General features: G+C 36.3%; 1 protein-coding gene across 1 annotated transcript; it reads left to right on the top strand.

Annotated features, from left to right (window-relative positions):
* Window positions 1–407: 407 nt before the first annotated feature.
* Rpn5 (regulatory particle non-ATPase 5) lies at window positions 408–8634 on the top strand. The gene is made up of 9 exons (XM_085949329.1): window positions 408–531; window positions 680–749; window positions 843–959; window positions 1202–1314; window positions 2116–2494; window positions 3560–3783; window positions 5255–5411; window positions 6704–6867; window positions 8374–8634. Exons 2-9 carry the CDS (start codon window positions 687–689, stop codon window positions 8528–8530), a joined length of 1374 nt encoding a protein of 457 aa, XP_085805455.1. The 5' UTR covers window positions 408–531; window positions 680–686; the 3' UTR covers window positions 8531–8634.
* Window positions 8635–13615: the final 4981 nt, after the last annotated feature.

Below are 13615 nucleotides of genomic sequence, written 5' to 3'. Positions count from 1 at the left end.
TATGTACGATATAAAATAGGTACAGTACGCCCAAAATACTATAATTTAATATAAAAGTACTATAATTTCGCATTTGCCATTTCGCAATCGAGTCGTCTTCAAAAATTTGGAAATCTGCGGCCCGCGGCGAAATTTTCTTCTCCTAAAAAAAAGGAGCCGACTATGAAAAATGGGGAATCTTTGGCCCGCGGCGAAATATTTTCCTAAAAAAAACGAGCCGACTATGAAAAATCGGGAACCTGCGGCCCTCTCCGTTATTTTTTTTTCTGAGAAACAAAAAACCTATACATTTTCAACAGATGACAACGCGTACTATGTTTTATCCCCAAATACTATAATTTTGGAGGCTTTGTACTATAATTCCACTTTCAATATATGGCAACACTGGGAACGAACGAAACAAATGTCACAAAAGCACAAAAGTCGCTTGTTCATCGTTCATCGTCCATCGTTTTACCCGGCTGTAATTTTTTATTTTTCAGATTCTGCCTGAGATATTTCTATACTATAAATATTTATAGCATTTTAAAGGTATGTAAATTACGATAGATGATTAAGTCATATAAAATCCATCTTTAGGTTATTCGTTTAAAAGTGCTTGTCACGACTCTTTACCCGATGTCCACTAATAAGTTAATATTTTGCAACTGTTCTGAAACATTTTAATATGTTATTACAGCTTAATAATGGCAGCGATTAACGGAGACATGAGCGAGCTTGATGCGAGTGGGAAGATCATAAAGATGGAAGTGAGTATTTACATGATACATAACCTGTCATTAATGTAAATGTGTAGTGTTCCCAATGACAGTGTGTTCCTAATCGAAATATTTATCTTTTAGGTGGATTATAGCAATAGCTGTGATGAAAAAATTCCTTTATGCAAAGAATGGGCAGCCAAAGGCAAAGTGCACGATGCGCTCGATCAACTTCTTGCCCTGGAAAAACAAACTAGAACTGTAAGTAATACATTAATAATATTATAACCTGTATGTGTTGATACAATGTGTAATGCACAATTAGTGTAATTGTCCAATATCTTAAGAGTCAATGCCAATTGTGGCGGGAGGTGTGTTTTCTAGTTTTCTATAGACAATTTTGTTCCTGTAAAAATAATCTGAAAGAGCATAGTTATAGATACTATTACTAATAGAGTTCTTACCTTATAGTTGAATGATATTTTTTTGTTTTATATCGAAAGGGCGCAGATATGAGCTCCACATCGAGAGTTTTGGTCGCCATTGTACAAATCTGCTATGACGCCAAAGACTGGGTCTCCTTGAACGATCACATCGCACTTCTTGCAAAACGCAGGTAAACGTTGTCAACATATTTCGAGTATTTTCCAAAGAATCTGGACTATATATAGAAGGAGCCTTATAATACATACATTATTTCTGTCATGACATCTAAAATTATTTAGCAAGTGCACGAAGCACGGTTAAATTAGTAAACTCTGCAAAATTTTATATTGACATCGCTCTTGATTTTCTCACTCACAAGGGTTGCCATTTTTTTTTTGTTTACTATGATTACTGACTCAAGTGCAGTTACAAATGATTTTACACAAATTTTATAGGATATTTCAACTAAATAATAATTCCGAAATGTAGTATTTTTAGCTGCTAACTACTCATCGTGACTTATTATCTTTTCACACGCGTTGCAAATTGGTAAATAAATGCCACAATTAAAGTGTGAAGTCCTCTTCAAATGTAATAGCTATCATAATTAATGGACCAGAGGTCCTTTTATTGCTTCAATTTCATACATTTAGGCGCCAACTCTATAAAAGAATTTCTTTTTACATCTTTGGTATTTACATTGTAATGACTAACCCATAATATTGTTATGTTAACACAATGCTTACGGGTCCTTTTAATTAATTTTGTAATTAATGTGTTAATTTGCATTTGAAAAGTAATTAGCAAAAACACAATTTTGTGTGGCCCGTAAGCTATGGGTTAATGTCTCTTTAAAATGAATCCTGTAACCGCAGGGATATCCAACTTGAAGTAGGCAGTGATCCACACTCTCGGAGTGAACTTAAACAAACATAATAATAGTTTATTCAATAGATAATCCTCAACATATTAAGTATTGTATTTACTCCAGGTCTCAGCTGAAACAAGCCGTCGTTAAAATGGTCCAAGAATGCTGCATTTATGTTGAGAAGACGCCCGACAAAGACACGCAAGTCAAGCTGATTGAGACGTTAAGGAGTGTCACCGAGGGCAAGATATATGTGGAAGTGGAACGTGCCAGGCTCACCCACAAGCTTGCCAAGATAAGAGAAGGAGAAGACAATGTGGCGGAGGCCGCCAAGATCATCCAAGAGCTGCAGGTGGAGACGTACGGCTCCATGGAGAAGCGGGAGAAGGTGGAGCTGATCCTCGAACAGATGCGTCTCTGTTCTGAGATCAAGGATTTTGTCAGAACTCAGATCATCTCCAAGAAAATCAACACCAAGTTCTTCGAGGACGTGAAGACACTGGTTTGTGAATTTTGTCTTATTGGTTGTTAAGATGATATTTCTATAGGTACTACCATGCAAGTTGAAAATATAAATTTATCAAGAAAGCATTATTTAAAAATAAGCAAGTTTTCTAAATTACTGTTAAGCGCGACGCACATTATGGTGCATTTGGTTGACTTTCACAGTAAGCTGCCGCTATGGGAAAAAAATGTGTAATGTCGTTTTTATTGGTATTTAAAATGTTTTCAGACTGATGCTCCCATCCCGTAGCACATTTTGAACCTTTAAACGAATATTGTCAGTTGGCAAAATGTGCCGAAATCACCAAAACAACAATGAGGCCACCTCACGTTGAACCGCACTGCATCGACACCTGCATGATTCAATGAACGACAATTGATCGTTTTTATCATATTCCACATGCCAACACTTTTCGTCTGTCACGTCAAACTGTCAAACTGACGTTCTTTTTTGTTTTTAGCAGTTGCAACTGTGTATTTTCTATAAGAATTTTGTCTATTATCTATAATGGGTTCTCTTCGAAATATTATGTATGAATGTCATGTCACGCTTAATTTTAACGTATGCACACGTAGAAACTGTTAAAATTAATTGAATTTAGCATGAATAATGAATAATAATTCAAAATACTAATATATCAGAGTTGGCACTCTCCATTATAAAATAATAAATCATAACAAATAATCAACAGAGGTCGTGATCGTTCAAAATATTCTGCCAAATGACGGAATCATAGACTAAATTTATCTCTGACATCACGTGATAGTCAACCACATGCACCATAATGTGCATCACGCTTTAGACACAATCGTATGTATTAAAACTGAGCATGGAATTGTCGTCATGGCAGTAATCCATCCCACTTTCTTTTCCACTAAGGTTTTTCGCATCCTCACAAAGTTGCTCATCAGTTATATAGTCAACAGGCAGTTCGCAAGTATTATTTTTATATGTCAATCATAAGAACAAAGATGTTGGGGCCACAATGTTGTGATATGCGATTGTAATATAAACTCTGCATTCATGAAGCATAATAATATGGTTTAAATTACGTTCTCACAGGAATTGAAAGAGAAGTTCTACCGCCTGATGATAGCCGTGGACCAACAGAGCGCGTCCTACCTGTCGGTGTGTCGGCATTACCGTGCCCTCGGAGAGTTGGGCGGGCCAGACTCTCTCATTGGTGCGGTGCTCTATCTACTGCTGGCTCCTTATGACAATGAACAAGCGGATCTCACACATCGTCTTGTTGCTGAGAAGCAATTGGAACAGTTGCCCGTTTACAAGTAATTTTATTTCACATTTACTTATCAGTGTGTCCTATAAACTCTTCGTATGTTAGCTCCATTGACGTATTAAATGGATGCGGTCCGTGAAAGATCCCACATAAATGACTATACCCATACAAAATCTGTATTTGCTTTGAGTCAGCTAGAAGAGGTAATGGTAATTTCTACAGATTTTTGTCAGATATTAGAAGATACCTGTTACGTCTGATTGTAATAGGGACACATTCTTTCTGCCTCTACTCTTGTCAGGAATATAAAAACATCACAAACTCACACATATACCAACAGGCCATGGAGCACTGCACTGATAGTCTATCTAAAGTCTAAACAGTCTCAAACTGAGGGACAATGACTGCTGTCTATGTGATGGTTACACGTTTCAAACAGTGTAATATGTCATTAACGGTTGCCCTATACTACAAAAGCGATGGGCTTTTGGACCTCTGTGTAATGAAATCACGAAATTGACATCCAGACTTCATGAAATACTAAACACCAAAATAAAACACTACACAGAATGTCTAATACTGGCCATTAAAAAATTAAAGAAATAAATGGAGGAACATAACTCACTACAGGCTACCTAAAACTCTAATCAAACAAATTTTTAATACCTCTTACAAATGCGAATATGTAATTAACTCTATGTAATTATATCTACAAACCACCTATGTAATAGATAATGGACCAGGGAACACAAAATAAATGGGAACTGGCTTACCCTACTGGGTGTGGTATAACAGACTACAGATCTCGAGTGTGGAAAAACAAGGGATAAACTTAAACTCGTGATGTTATTTTCATTAGTTACGTCTCTACCATAATAATATGCATTAATGTTTATCACGTAAATGTAACACGCTTTCATTATTTGTGGAGTTATTACATTTTTTTTAACTTTTTTTTTTCAAGGGATTTTATGGCCTAACCGTCATAAAGTACCCTGCTTTAAAACCTCGGTCCATGGCGATGGCTTTTACATATTTTCTGTCTATTTCATATCTTATTAATCTATTCTGTGTTCAGGACAGACATTTCTTAGGACATGTGGAATTTTTCTTCGGGCTTTGGACCCAGAACCACATTTCACTAATTCTCTACTAATTCAGGGTACGTGAAGATCTCTTCACATAATTTTTGCTGTCCGTATGATTAGCTTCATTATTTTTGTTATATACACTAGGATCATTTTTTTATTTATAATTTCCTTGTGCTCTTCTCTCCCCAGCACTTTGTATTAGGAAGTAACTTCTTTAAACTCAGTCAGAGCTCACTTTGAGCGTAGCAACCTATTCTCCTAGGGCATTCCCGGCCTAAAACTGAACTAGATGCTTCACATCGCCAATGTAGGGCCACGTGATACGCTCGATGAAGACCGAGTGTGGTGCGTGGCGGGTTTTGGTTTGGAGGGATTAACTACAATGTCATTATGATCTTCATTTACTACAATTATATTCTTTTTTCACAGAGAGCTTCTCAGACTGTTCATAAATCCCGAACTCATTCGATGGAATGGATTGTGCACACTTTATGAACAGACCTTAAGAGCCACTGCTGTATTCAACCCCAGCAGTGAAAATGGCGAGACGAGATGGAATGATCTTAGAAATAGAGTTGTAGAACATGTATGTAGTTTTATTTTTATGTTCATTCAAAATTTTTACTATATTTGATGAATTTTTAATTTTATTATTTTATCTTCAAGACTGAATATATTCTTATAAAATTTTAAATAACATATAGAAGTTATACAGAGTTTGTTTATTTTTTAAATTTCATTTATAAATGAAGTTGGATGACAGTTTATAGTCTCCTGAAAAGGTTATATTGGATTTACGGGGTTTGCAAGACATACATAACAATCCTATGGAATAGTGTCTATAACATATTGAATAACATATTAAATAAGTACTATAAAAAATCTTGGAGACGTGTAGTAGGATTCAAACACACGTCTTTCATTTGCTGGTTAGAGACTTCGCCTACTTCATATTATGTTGATGCTAGTCCAATAGGAGTGATGAAGATCTAAGTTGCACTTGAATTCTCAAATCTTGAGAAATGAAAAACGTTGAGGAATTACAACCTTTAGTTGGGAGTGTTGTTTTGATTAGGTCACTGATACACCCCTGTTACAGGCGGGCTTCTCCCGGTGTAAAATAATCATTTAGTAGCTCAAGTCGAAACGTAACCCTGACCTCTAGAAACGGCTTCATAAAACATCTAATCTGATTCCTTGCTCAACCACGTAAGTAATTTTTTTAATTTAAAAAGTAAAAATGATGATGGATGAAAGAGATAATTTTAAGACTAAATATAAGGATTTAAATATAATAAATTTTGCCGCGCTTGTTGGCAACGTCCAAATTTCGACGCGCCTGCGCCAGGGTCAGGCTCGTGATTCGCCGAATCAAAGATCACGCGATAAAATTTGGCCAATCACGAGAGTCCTTTTTGCTGGAATGGCGTGGGTACGAGAAGTTTGAAAAAGAAAAAAGTAAGAAGTAAGCGTCCTCTTTCCGATAGGATAGGACTGTAATCGTAAAAACCCAGATATAAATTTGTGGAACTAAAAAGGATAAGAAAATATAAGACCACGTCACGAACACGAAAGACCGAGTTTTATTTATACTCCAACCGTTTTAATTTTCTTTTTTTTGTGAATCCGGGGTTCGATGGACCCCTGAGCTAGCCGCTGGAACCCCGGGGATCTCATCACCTAATGTTTTACGATGTGAATGGTCCAAACTATATTTATTTCGATAGTAATATTTGCATTGAACATGCATTTAGTTTCAAACGAATGTTTGTGCACGTCATACATTTGTACAATTTCTTTCGGGGGGGTATATATTCTGGGCTATAAATTTCAATTACAATAAATAGTTTTGAATTGTATTTATTTTTTTTATTGCAGAATATCCGTATAATGTCCATGTACTACACCCGTATCTCGCTGGTTCGGATGAGTGAACTCTTGGGCCTGGGCCATGCTGAAGCTGAAGAATTCCTGTCAAAGCTTGTTGTCGGCGGAACCGTTCAGGCGAAAACTGACAGACCAGCGGGAATCGTCCATTTCAGGTACAGACTGACTGAAATCTGTATTCACTTACAATTTATGTGGTTATTCAATTTTGCACTTCTCTCTACCATCATGTCTATATGTCACATTGCTTCCCAACAAAAAAAAAAGTTTATACATATAATGTTTGAGACTTTCACGGTTGTTTGTTATTGTAATAGATTTTTGGATTTTTCTTTCTCGTTTCCTCGATATTTTGGACTCGTTGCATCAATTGAGGAAAGAAGGAGGTAGAACACGCGGTAACAACCCAAAGATATATTATGATGATAATATTAATTTTATGTAATATGTTCTATGTTACAGAACGCGATGACATGCAATTTTCACACGTTTCAATAGTTTTCGTACAAATATGCCATTACCAAAAACATTCATTAGAAATAATTACACCTGCACAGCTATTCTTAACAGTTGACATTTTAGCACGTTATTTTTATTGGTTTAAATTAACACGGAAGAAATTTTATATACAAAGCGGTCGACAGTTTAAATTTGTAATATGAAAATGTTGGTAGACATGTCATGTGAAATACGTCTCTTATTTGCGGACCTCAGTCAAATTCGGGTATGTTTGTCCTGACGTATCTATGGTTTTTCCGCTCGACCCAGTAATTTTGTATTGAAACGTCAAACAAGAATTACATAACCTACAATCTTATTAGTCATGTCATTGTAGTACAGTAAAGCGTCAATTACATTGAGCTTCTTTACGAGCTGTTTTTTGGCGAATTTAAAAGCGGGCGATTCAGCTACTGCTATTTGATGATTATACACAAAACTTTCCATTCGCTGAGAAGCCACAAGCCAGCGACTATTTTGACAGAACGTAGTTCGTTTTTTTACCGGGAGGTTGCTACTGCGCTAGAGTAGGCCCATACGCCGGCGTGTAGCGTGTAAAGTTGTCCGGCTTTCAACTTTTCTCGTTAGAGTGTTTACAACCTGCTTGTTAGCTTATTTGATGATTACACTGGGCGACTTTACAGGCAGATTGTAAATTCGCCAACAAACAGCTCGTAAAGAAGCTCAATGTAATTGACGCTTAAAACCTCGTTATGTATGTATTAAAAGAATATGTTACTATTCGCCACTTGATATTTGATAGATCGCGGGGAACTATAAATTGAGGTGGCGGCCGTGACCCGTGACGTAGATTATTTTTCAAAATAGTCACATCTCAATTTTTAATATGTAATTGACGTACTCTATCTCGCTCAAAAAGTTAACAGCCAAAAGAGGGGGTGTTAAAAGATAGCATTTTTGACAGTTAACTTCTTGTGATAATCAACTGCCTGAATACATAAAGTGATAAATGTGATATATTTATCACTTTTTGGGTGTTAGTGATTTTACATTAAATCCACAAAATGTGTTAATTTAAACTTAAACATTTGTAAAAAATACTTAAAAGGTTAGGAAACACTTCTCTAGCACCTACATGGTTTTATTTATCTGTGCAGTAAAATTTGAGAATGTATGAACATAAGATATTATTATCTTTGCAGTCAAAACCCTGATGTGTCCGATCGCCTCAACTCATGGTCGAACAATCTGAATGAGTTGATGCAGCTGGTGAACAAAACGACCCATCTCATTAACAAGGAAGAATGCATTCACAAGCCTCTGAGAAACGCCGAAGAGGCCAAAGTAGCCGCCGAATAATGTGTTTTTTTCTCATAAAAATTAAAATATGTTTTCAATTTTCCGTTTACACTTATTATTAATGAATCTAATTGTAATGAAATAAAATTATTATTTGTATTGTAGGTCTCTTTTTTTTTACTCTAATACACTCCCCTTGCATAAAGAAAAAAACTGAGCTTTATGGGTTTATCTATCCAGCAGATTTTAGGGGTTTTGTGTGGTTGTTTAGTGGGGTCTGCGCAGTGGCGCGTTTAGTGACATAGAGGCCCGACGCACTTTTTGAGGTCACCTACAATAAAAAATGAAAAAAAAAAAAATTTTGTTTAAGAAATTATACAAACATACTTTAATTGAAACAATCTCCTTTATTACAAATCATAACATATAAGTACATACTTACAGTAGAATACCTACCAATTTAGTACCTATTTGGAAAGTATTTTTTTATGCTTTGGGCAATACATACCTATTTCCCACTCAGTTTGTGAGAAATATGCATTTTTTAAAAATTTCAATATAAATACCTAATTAATAACAGATTTTAGCTTTTCGGAGACCCCCATTTTAAAATTTTCTTAACGAATCGGTTGCGTCGTGTCGCGTTAGGGAAAACTGTGGCTGTACCATGGCCCCCAGGTCAGGATCTTTGGCAGGCTTACCTACCTATTGCTAAGGTTAAGGACAGTGTGATGCTCTATAGTAGTGATTCCCAAATTCTACAAGGGACTTATCATTGAAGTACCTATATCAATCATCATATCATATCAAATTGCAACGCACAAGCACATATTTAAAATATTTAATAGGCCTGAAATAAAGTAGCGCAGCAGGTGACTTTTTTTATTTATTTATAACTATCAGCGGTGGCTCCTCTAATACCATCCAAGTGCTACGCACTGCCTGCATTTTTGAAGACATCACTCAACTTATTATTGTTATTCGTATGTGTATCACTCACTTCGCGGAGTAGAACATGTAGCAGTATTATGAACAATACTCGGGTCATGGGCGCAAAGCGATTGCGATCCAAATGAATTTTCAGTTTGTACAGGATTACAATGAGGTCATTGTATACTTCTTAAACGGTAGTCCAATGTTCCCGTGGTAGCGATTTGTGTAGCATTTTTTACACACTTTATGATCGGCGCACGAAATTAGGACTCTAGAAACAAAAACGCCAGTTTCTGTTTTATAACAATGTTGGCGAGTTAATTTTTAACAATTCCACATTTAAGATTTAATGAATCGCCAAAATTTTACGAACATACAAACTGCTGCATTTATTTCTAAACCACTCAAATACATTCAATATTAAAAAAAACACATCAGCGGTTATTTATTTGCCTGACGCATTCATTGTTCGGAGCGTTAAGGCATAAACCGTGACATTTATTTTTCTTTATTGATATTAAATCATTCTGCTGAAATGAAATCAACTGTTTAAAAACTTTTTTATGAAATAGAATAAATAAACAAAGACATATTTAATTTACCTTCTGAAAAGTTCGACGTTTCGGTCTTTTTACACTAAGATATTATCTTAGCTTATTGACACGGCAGCCTTCAGTGATTAAGGTAATCATGGAGAGACGCTTTACGTGGCTAGGACAAGTGTTCCTGATGCCACCAAAGAGTGTGACACTGCGTACCCTTATGGCACAGCTTCAAGGGTTCCGTTGCCATGGCCGGCCCTCTCTCACCCTGCAGCGGTGCTACAAAAGCGACCTACGTGCTGCAGGTCTGACATGGTGGGAGGCGCAAGAGTTGGCGTTGAACCGAGGGAAGTGGCGTGAACTTGTGCTTGCCTTATGCTCCAATGCTGGGTATAGAAGGTAAACCATTGCGCACTACCAGAAAATGCTATTCTGAAGACCACCGGCCGCCACTGATAACTATTAGAGTAAATTTGTGATGTGTTAATCTCACGTAGCTGGTCGACTCGCCATGCCGGACCTTTCCTATGCCCGGGCCAGAGCCCTGTCAGCCCCGCCTTGTGGGGGCTTCAGAGCTGCACTATTTAGGGCGGCTCTCGTAGTCAAGTGTGTAAGGCCCGTGGGCTTCAGGTTCAATCCCTGGTGAAGTCACAATATATTTATGTGGTTTTCTCAGTGCGGTGTTTATATGATCGTTTACTCATGCACTGCTTCGCTGCACTATTGTCAATGGTTGGACCTCAGCCTGTTGTATTACGATTATTATATGCATATTACATTTATATTTTATCTAAATTATAATTATAGTGGCCCTTGTATGACAACAGTTGTTCAGTGGTTGTCCAGCCCATTGCCTATTCATATGCTTGGTGACCTCTATCACATCTCGTACTCTTATCTACCTTCTTATCAATAAGTTTCTTATGTGAACTTTTCACGTTATGCCCAACATGCACCTTTCCTTGCCACATTGCACCACATTTTTTGATTACTCTTATATTATGGGTCCATGTTTCACACATTGGTTGAACACTTAAGACACAATAGGAACTTTAGACACTTGAATATACTATTCAAGCGTTCCATGTCAGTTTGGTCAATTCTCAATTTAGAATATGTATGTATTTTTGTTAAATTTTGACAATACTGCTATATAAATGGTAATTGTACGATAAAGTTTCCTAAATGATTAGATGAGCATGGATTAAGAAATTCAGCGAGGGTCGTGAGTAATTGGTTCTGAACTAGTCGCGAACTTGACTGATTTAATATTACTTCCGGTGTGAAGTCAGAATTACTAAGTAGAAATATGAGAAAGGAATAACCAAATAAACTGATTTAGAAGTACATAGGCGCCAACCTCGATGGTACATCGAAGTATAACAAATTAGAAAAAAACATATTATAGTTATCATGGCCCCCACATCCTGAAGCGGGCCCCCAGGTGAGGATGTTTGGCGGGCCCCCCTACCTATCGCTAAGGGTAAAGGCAGGGTGACGCGCTACAGTAGCATTTTCCATGGTGTATACTGTATGCGGTAAAATTAAGGTGTACTTTTAGGGATTTTTTGTATTTTTAATATGTACATCCATTTGAATTATGGAGTTGTCGAGCATCGGCACACAGTTAAAAATTGCATCGTACAATCAAATATTTTAATTATTCATAATTATTGAACTAAAATAGCGCCTTTTTTTTACTATTAGAGCAAATTTGTGGTTTGTGTTTATCTCACTTATCGGTCGACTCGTCATGCCGGGCCCTTCCTGAGCCCGGGCCCCTAGGCTAGAGCCCTGTCAGCCCCCATGATAGTTATACAGCAAGATGAAATAAAAGTCGATTTTAAATTCAAGAATATATTATGGAAATTAGTTTAACAACCACTCAGGCATTTAACATGAAATATAAGCTCGCACCGCGAGAATCCGATATATCAAATAAATTATTAAATAGAATGTTGAACGATAGATAAATTAACGAAATTAACAAGAATACAAGCTCAATCGGCAAATAATGAATAAATAATATAAAGAACGATACGAATATGCCCTAGGCATGGTAGCTGCAGGCCAGGTCTTCTTCTAGGTTGTATCCATCTTCATCTGGGTTCAGACCAATATTCCTCCAGGCGTCAGACTTCTATGGTGGTCGGGACTAAGAAAAATGAATTCCTCCAAAAACAACTCATTTATCTCGTTCACGCCGGAAATTTAAATGCTGCCCCCTCTCTTCTTCCTTGCTCTGTCAACTTTAAATCATTGAGTCCAGCGAGTGTTGCCAGTCATAGACGACGGAATAAATTTAGTTATGTGAATATATTAACATAATACATATATCAACACAATTCCTATGTATAAGGTCGGAACTGCAAATTGGTAACTTTTCGGTAGTACGATTTTACACAACGTTAATTTAAACGCTTGAATTGTAATTTTTTCATTATGCCTATATAATATTGATTGAATTTTTTTTTTTATGATTTCATTTTATTACCGTTAAAATTATTTAATAAAGGGCAATTAAGTCAAAATAGCAAAAAATGCAGTTCCAACCTTTTACCTAGAAGGTGTCGGATATATTATAGGTATGTGGAATTTTTGGTTTAAAACCGAAGAAATAGGAGTCTCATATATCAAAATGAATAAGAATTGTTCCTGACATACTCCTGGACTTCCCGTCTTCAATGGGGAGCCGGAATAAAGTTTTGTAGGCCTAAGCGTGCAGCTTGGTCACATAGTCAATTAACAGAATATGAAAGACTTATGACGTATCACTTGGCTATCTGGATAAAAAGAATATGTTAGATTTAGAATATTAATAAGTACCTAGATATAAAATTTAAAAAAAAAAAACCAATAGCTTTAAGTATCGTAATTTAAATAATGTTTAAAAATTGTAATTTATTTAGTAATAGGAATAGTTTGTAATTATTCTATGTAAGATTTTGCATTTTGAGTTTAAAAGAGATGGATGTAAGAGATGTAAGCGTGAAAGAGAGTTAGCATGTAAGTTCTTTTGTAGCGACTGTACCTACTCACTAAATTGTCACGTGAGAGTTTTTTTTTTATTATTTAAAGGCAGTCGGAAGAAACACGAGTTGCGAGCGGACGCAAGTTGATTTCGTGTACTTCGCGCCAAAAATAAACTATTGTTTTAATTATTAGCATATAAGTGTGTAGAAAAGAAAATCACTGAAAATACGAGGGTGGGTCAATAAGTCCTTAGAAAAGCCGACAGGTGGCGCGACTAGTACTGTAAGCGGTTTGTTTTCATGCAGCGGCACTACCGATTCAGTATGCTGCGAAGTTTTAATCAGATTGGTCGGGTTGTTGTGTGTTTCTCGTACATTTAAAAAAAAAATTTGCTTGTGGAAAATGGAGAAAATTGAGTTTAGAGCTGTTATTAAACATTTTAATATAAAAGGGTTAACAGCAAAGGAAATAAAAAATGAGTTGGATTTAGTTCACGGCATATCTGCTCCTTCACTTGCAACTATTTATAACTGGTTAAATGAATTTAAACGTGGTCGTACATCAACAAAGGATGAACCACGCTCAGGACGTCCTGTAGAGGTGACTACACCAGAAATGATCAATAAAATCCACGATATGGTGTTAAGTGACCGAAGATTAAAGTTGAGTGAGATAATTGAGGTTACAGGGATCTCAA

This window comes from Rhyacophila brunnea, unplaced genomic scaffold, assembly GCF_057557595.1.
Source record: "Rhyacophila brunnea isolate RB1 unplaced genomic scaffold, BYU_Rbru_1.0 scaffold_22, whole genome shotgun sequence".
Classification (NCBI taxonomy): Eukaryota; Metazoa; Arthropoda; class Insecta; order Trichoptera; family Rhyacophilidae; genus Rhyacophila; species Rhyacophila brunnea.
Note: the sequence above shows the minus strand (reverse complement) of the source record. Positions and strands in the feature narration are given on the sequence as shown.

Coding starts and splice junctions, on each gene's coding strand:
- Rpn5 (XM_085949329.1), top strand. CDS start 687: ATGGCAGCGATTAACGGAGACATGAGCGAGCTTGATGCGAGTGGGAAG. Junction 750..842: donor GGAAGATCATAAAGATGGAA/GTGAGTATTTAC, acceptor TTTATCTTTTAG/GTGGATTATAGCAATAGCTG. Junction 6,868..8,373: donor GCGGGAATCGTCCATTTCAG/GTACAGACTGAC, acceptor TTATCTTTGCAG/TCAAAACCCTGATGTGTCCG.